This window comes from Anopheles gambiae, chromosome 2 (genome assembly GCF_943734735.2).
Source record: "Anopheles gambiae chromosome 2, idAnoGambNW_F1_1, whole genome shotgun sequence".
Classification (NCBI taxonomy): Eukaryota; Metazoa; Arthropoda; class Insecta; order Diptera; family Culicidae; genus Anopheles; species Anopheles gambiae.
In genome coordinates this window covers 9,085,464-9,091,665 of record NC_064601.1, presented here as the reverse complement: position 1 = coordinate 9,091,665, position 6,202 = coordinate 9,085,464, and the positions used below count along the sequence as shown (strand labels likewise).

At 43.1% G+C, this 6,202-nt stretch overlaps 1 protein-coding gene across 1 annotated transcript; it reads right to left on the bottom strand.

The window, feature by feature from the left end:
* Positions 1 to 224: 224 nt before the first annotated feature.
* Positions 225 to 5,496, bottom strand: LOC1281433 (uncharacterized). The gene is made up of 5 exons (XM_321344.6): positions 4,979 to 5,496; positions 1,996 to 2,158; positions 1,686 to 1,828; positions 1,069 to 1,210; positions 225 to 975 (listed from the first exon to the last, which is right to left on the bottom strand). Exons 1-5 carry the CDS (start codon positions 5,067 to 5,069, stop codon positions 690 to 692), a joined length of 825 nt encoding a protein of 274 aa, XP_321344.6. The 5' UTR covers positions 5,070 to 5,496; the 3' UTR covers positions 225 to 689.
* Between the last annotated feature and the right edge of the window lie 706 nt (positions 5,497 to 6,202).

Below are 6,202 nucleotides of genomic sequence, written 5' to 3'. Positions count from 1 at the left end.
GATTTATGTTCCATACTGATTTTGTGAGCTTTTCAAACATATACAAACATACTCGAATAGACAAATAATTAATCTAGATAAAATAGTCTACTTTCAGGCGCTAGTCAATCGCAAACAAGTGGCGCGACCCATGCACCTGCCAAAATTAGGACAATATTTGACGCCTTATGTAAGCAATAATTTCTTTCAAGCTAGCTCTCACTCACACAAACACACACACACCATTCGGTCGTCCATTTAATGACATATATTTATTTCAAATTTGCAAACGAATCTCGTATTCGTATTCAAGAGTGCAACGAACAGAATGCAATTTGTATCACAACATGCCTGTTTCCCTACACGCGCGCACGCTTACAAACTACACAGTTTATGCCCAATTTAAAACACACTCGCTCAAACGATGTACATGTCCCAATGGGGACGTCCACTTTCCTGCCCACTGTTGTGCATTTATAAAACCCCTATACAACGTGTAGCTGTTCAACATGATTTAAATAACCTACGAGTTGTGACAAGAATGTAGTGGATTTTATAGGCTCTCTATATATGTTTATACAACGTTGTACGGTGCACAATGTGTCCGCAAGCCTAGCCAGTAACTGAAACCACCAATTGTTATACCTACGAGCATCACTTACAATCTATATGTGCCAGCGGCCACCATGCTAACCGATGCTAACACGCACCTAAACCATACCCAACTGGAGGCGGTTGGCAACTGGGCCGAAGGATCGCCAGTCAAAAACGGACACGGAAATCATCCACACCACTACCAGCACCAGTGCGGTGAGCTTCCAGCACGCCAACCGCACCGTCCCAGCCGAGCAAACCGCGTGCTCGATCTTATCACAGTTCAGGAAGTGTCTGTCGGTGGACAGCAGCTTCGCGACGGTACGCAGGAAAAGGGCCGAATCATTCCGGCACTTGTAGCGGGCACTGTTGTAGACACACTTTTCATACCCGTACCGGGCGCTAGAGCAGCAAAAGAAAAAAGGGAAGGGGAAAAAAGTAATTGGACAGGGATGAATCGAATTTCCTGACCGTGTGCCGCCTGAGTGGCATTACCAGCAAAAGTGCATGTACTGGAGATTCATCGATTGTTTGGTCGTTTTGGACATTTCCTCTTTGAGAATGCTGATAAACTTGCCAGAACACGCGTCCCAGTCGCGATGGACGTGCTGAAAGCATTCTCGATGCCGCAGAAACTCTGGAAAGGAAAAAAACGGGAATTTAAACAGGTGCTTAATCCGCTGTGCAATCGGTGGGAAATGATTAAGGACCGCACGATCGACAGCTCGATCGAGGTTCATTGTAGCTTGTGAAAATGAGTTTGAATGCTTGTTCAACTCCCCGTCTTCAACATCAAGTGGAACATAATTTAATCTATTTTAAACATCGCTAGGAAACGGTAAGGTGCTGCTTGGCCCATTCTTAAAAGGCTCTCCATTCGTAACCCAAGCTTATCCGGTTAACCGGTGGGTTTGGTGGGGGGTGGTTAGAAGCTCCAAGCATCGAACGGTTTGATTAATGTCTAGATTTCATGCACGTGCCATTCCTTCAGCGAGCAAGCTTTTATCAAGTGCGCCAATCCACTGACAAAGAATCCTTTGCTTTCCCACACTCTGTTAGTTCGTTTCCTTTCCTGCTTGCACACCACACTAAGTGGTTAGGTTCTTGCTTACCCTGCTGAAACGAGCGGTCCCCGCACAGGAACTCGTACAATCGTTTCGCTCCGTACACCTCATTTTCGATGATTTTGCGCTCCTGCTGGTCGACGCACACGTTCAGATAGTGCTGAACGCATTCCATGCCCCGGTTGAACAGTCTGCGCGGAGAGAGAGAGAGAGAGAGAGAGAGAGAGAGAGAGAAAGCGGAAGGAAAACATTCATTACACTTCTTCGTGCGAATCGCAAACATTCCGGGCTTGAGAGTGTACAGGCGACGGCGGACCTCACAACAAGGAGCGCCGACAAGTAATGCAGCACGACTTACAGACACCGGTCGCTAATTTCTTCTACCGTGTCCGGTATCTTGACGGAGTACAGCAGCTCGACGGCAATCGTTGGGGAGGAGTTGCGGAAGCAGCTGTCCAGCATTTGCGAGATCTGGCCACAGACCGGCTCGGGCAGTGGGGCTGACAGCGTTTGAGCAGTCGCTGGAATGGAATGGAATCGATTGTTAGGGTATAGAATTGTTAGGAACTTTATTTTTTATTGAGATCAGTAATAGGTTCGATCATTATTTTACGCAACGAGAGAGCAATGAGAACTAAGAGCTTCAGTTCGGGAAATAATAAATACTATACTACTTCGTCCATCACATCCCAAGGGCAATGAAACAGCATCGAGTGAGCTCTTTAAGTAGTAATGTGGTTCAATCTTCAGCCATCACCCAAGTTGCTAACCAGCGTAGACAGCTAATGTTGTTCGAGAGCGTTAATGAAGGTTAACACTTTGTCACGTCCATCCATACCCGCTTCGTGGAAGGTTTGGACGAAGTTAAGTTATTTCTTGGACAATTTGGAAGAAGGTAGGGCGATTCAGAACACAACGAGCAATTTAATATTGTTTCGTTTTTAGGTAATTTGGTACGATTTGTGATGGAGTCCTCCGTAGAGTTAATAATTCGAACAGAATTTTCACTCAAACTGTTACAACTTAGTTATTGTTATTCAAACATTCATCACTAGGCAGTAGATGCTTTGTCTTGTATTTACAAAGGTGATGCAACTGCAAAAAAACTTTAAAACAGACATTTTGAATAGACGCATTGAACAAGGGCATGCTTGTGTTATGCATTTGAATCCATTTTTTGTGTCATAGTTGTGTTAATTATCAACAGCATTGCAGCTTACACCGTATTGTCTTTACAGCGCACATTGTTGGTTCGATGTTTTCAGGGCTGTGTGAAAACCCCCCTTATCCCGTAAATACTCATTTAAATAGTGTAATATTGCACCCGAGTGTTTGTGTTTGTGCGTTATAACAAATTAACCCAATTAGCAGTCCAGATCATTTACCTTTTCGATTGAAACATAAAAGAGATTGTGCTGGGCTCTCCAATAGTCAATCCACTGAAGCAGAATCCGATCAAGGTGATTGATTCGATACTGTTTATTAAACATAATTTCTACCTTCCACGTGCTGTATACATAATTTCCACCTCGATCGAAATTAACTGGAAACATCACCACTCACACCCTGGAGAAAGTGCCCAAACCAGGGGCCAAATAGGCGAACCGTAGCACGTGCAGCTGAGCGTCGCTTGTGTGTGTGTGCTTTCACCGACAAACACAGCCACGCATTTTGATTTTTCACAATCCTAACGGGTTTCAGGAATCAGCGAGTGTATAAAAATATGAAACACGAGCGTATTCATCGAAGAACGCCACCGACAAGAAGTTTCAAAAAGGAATTGTTGACCTTTTTTGCTTGATTCGGGTAGGAGATAAACCATTGCCGGCTCAGTGGGGGGCCATAGAAAGGTAGGTGCGTGTGGGCAAAACCATTAAACATGTATTTGATCTGCTTAGCAGACGCAATTTTGGGGCAAAGTTTGGTTGAAGAATGGAAGCATGTTGCTATCAAAAATAAATTAAACCACGATCCCTTCTTCGCATTAATGGTAAACATGGCACACGCTGTACTTTTGACTTTCAAAGGCTCCAGATCAACGATTTTCCCTTGATGGATTTAATGGCTGATGAAACGATGATAGGTTTTATGGGCAATATGCTTTCTATAATCGTATTATGGCTTTATATTTGATGATATGTAATGAAAACGTATAGCGTGCTCTGAAGCTAACTAGTTCTCTGAAGTACATAATAATTCGCTTAACCTTAAAATAAAATGAAACTTAAGCTCAAATTCTTCACCGTTTACGTGGCTTATGGTTTACGACTTATTGTTGATACTTTTTAATTCTTTAATTACTCGTTCTGGTGTTAATTAGATGGTGGGATGATTTGTGTAACGCATACCGTGTAAAATTAAACCATTAATAATAAATTAATGCTAATTGCTCGTGCTGTTGTGGTGTCACACACGTACCGGCCAAGGTGAGTGGGACCATTTGATGAATCAAAACTTGCAGCACATAAAAGCCAATCCTCCTCCAAGGTCCTTTGAAGTAACTCATTAATGCACAACAGAGCGCTCAACGGCACGCGAATAAAAATTCGTACGAAATGGTAATTAGTAAACCGCAGCGGAGTGGCGACCTGCATAACTTTAGGCGTTTGCTACGAAGCGAAGCAGCGCACGCTTTGATGCCGGTCGACTCAAAGGAGTTAAACAAATTAAGTAGCCTGTCAATCAAAACAGCCTAAAGGCATGCAATTTGCAAGACACAAAAGTGGGTTTTATTTATAGGCAACACGGTTTGTTTCCATGTTTGCGCTAATGGATGCAAGCATCAATCTAATATTGAGAAGAAGAAAACAACGACTCTTTAAGTCTTGAAAGGGCTCAATTAAAAAGTTTGAGCTTAGCAATAAAAGGCTGCACTTAGCGGTGTTATGTTAACCTTTCGTGCAAATTTAACTTACTCTTGCCAAGACTTGACGAAATTATAGACAAAAATAACCACCACCAAGCCAAGGCCGCGTGATTCCCCGAAACCTTTCCCAAACTTCTGGAAATAGTTTTTAACAAGCCTAATCGACCGCCAAACCATGCCATCTGGACGGCCCAAACTTTGACTTGACTTACAAAATGGCTTTGTGCCGAACTTTCATTGCCCGTTTGCCGCGCTCCCCATAATCCGCTTAACAAACCTTGGGCACTTTCGCTGCCTGCTACCTTGTTTGGCTCATTAAGTAGGGATACAGAGGCAGATTAATTGCGGGAGTCCCTGAACCACCGGAGTCCAATTCCTGGAAGGTCGGTAGTCCTCCCCATCGTCACATAATTAACGAAGGAATAAATCCAACGAGGCGAGAGTAGCCCTCCCGGCGCCTAGGGAAAACACTTACCACAACGACACATCACCGTCAGCATAAATACACCGAATATCCAAATTTTAAAGCCCATCATCCTTAAACCGTACCACGTGCTCGTGTTCATGGTTGAACGAAAAAAAAACACCCTCACTCACACGCGCTACACTATTTGCACATGAATACTTTTTTGCGTGTGTGTATACACAACGAAACACTCGGTCTTTTATCTTGCACGGCCAGCCGAACAGTCCTTTTACTTTTCCGCAATTCCTTCCGCACTACACCCTCGCAGTCTCACTTTGAAGTGTCCATTTTTTAAGGATGTCTCTTTCTATTTAATGGTGTTCCAAGCGGTTTAAGTCGGCTACTTGCAACGTTTAGCATAAATCACATCACAAAGCACCGACGGACGGCCGGTGTATCTGCGTACCGGCTCAATAAACATCGCCACGCACACGAGTCAATCTGCTCCGCCCGCAGGAAGTAGGCTGTGTTTACTGGAGATGAGTAAGCAAGCACTGCTGAAGGATAACTGACGCGCTCGGTTGATAGGATGCTGTACTAAATAGTCAGTGAACGGAAGCGCTCATGAGTTCTCGCCGAGAGCCCCGCAGAGCTTTCGTGCTCGACACTCACACTCTTCGCTTCGGCGTTGCTAGGAAGCGCACAAGGAATTCCTTAAGCTAATGCAAATATGCCGGTGCGGATGGCTATTGAATTGTTTGAATGTTTTAAAGGGAATTCGATTAGAGTTACTTTCTAGACCGGAAATAAATAATTTATTTAAGATAATCCGGCAACGGTTTGAATCGCATTAAATCACTCTCAAATCGCACACGATGCTGGTTCCGTTTAGGAAGAATGCTTTAACTCCATCTCAAGAACAGGCGGAGTAATCAGAGGATGATGAAAATGCCTTGTTTACATGCTTTTAAATTACGCTTGAATCAATTCACTTGATTACGTTGAACACACAGATAAGCTTACAGAATGCTTTTAATACGTCCAGGCAATTGTACTTCTTAACAATATTTGTTTCCATTCCTGCTGAATTGTTGCTCTTCTTTGTATTTTATCATTTAATTTATTTTCAAACAATAATGCAATCATTTACAAAAATATAAATCAAGCATTGGTAAATTTCAAGGATAATAAATAATGTACAAAGACTCTTAACATTTTAAATACAGCTCAGGGTTGAACATCAAGTGGAGTAGTAATATAGTTATGTCAAAAGCCGTTTAGATTATTTGTCAA

Coding starts and splice junctions, on each gene's coding strand:
- LOC1281433 (XM_321344.6), bottom strand. CDS start 5,069: ATGAACACGAGCACGTGGTACGGTTTAAGGATGATGGGCTTTAAAATT. Junction 1,829..1,995: donor GAAATTAGCGACCGGTGTCT/GTAAGTCGTGCT, acceptor CTCTCCGCGCAG/ACTGTTCAACCGGGGCATGG. Junction 1,211..1,685: donor GGACCGCTCGTTTCAGCAGG/GTAAGCAAGAAC, acceptor TTTCCTTTCCAG/AGTTTCTGCGGCATCGAGAA.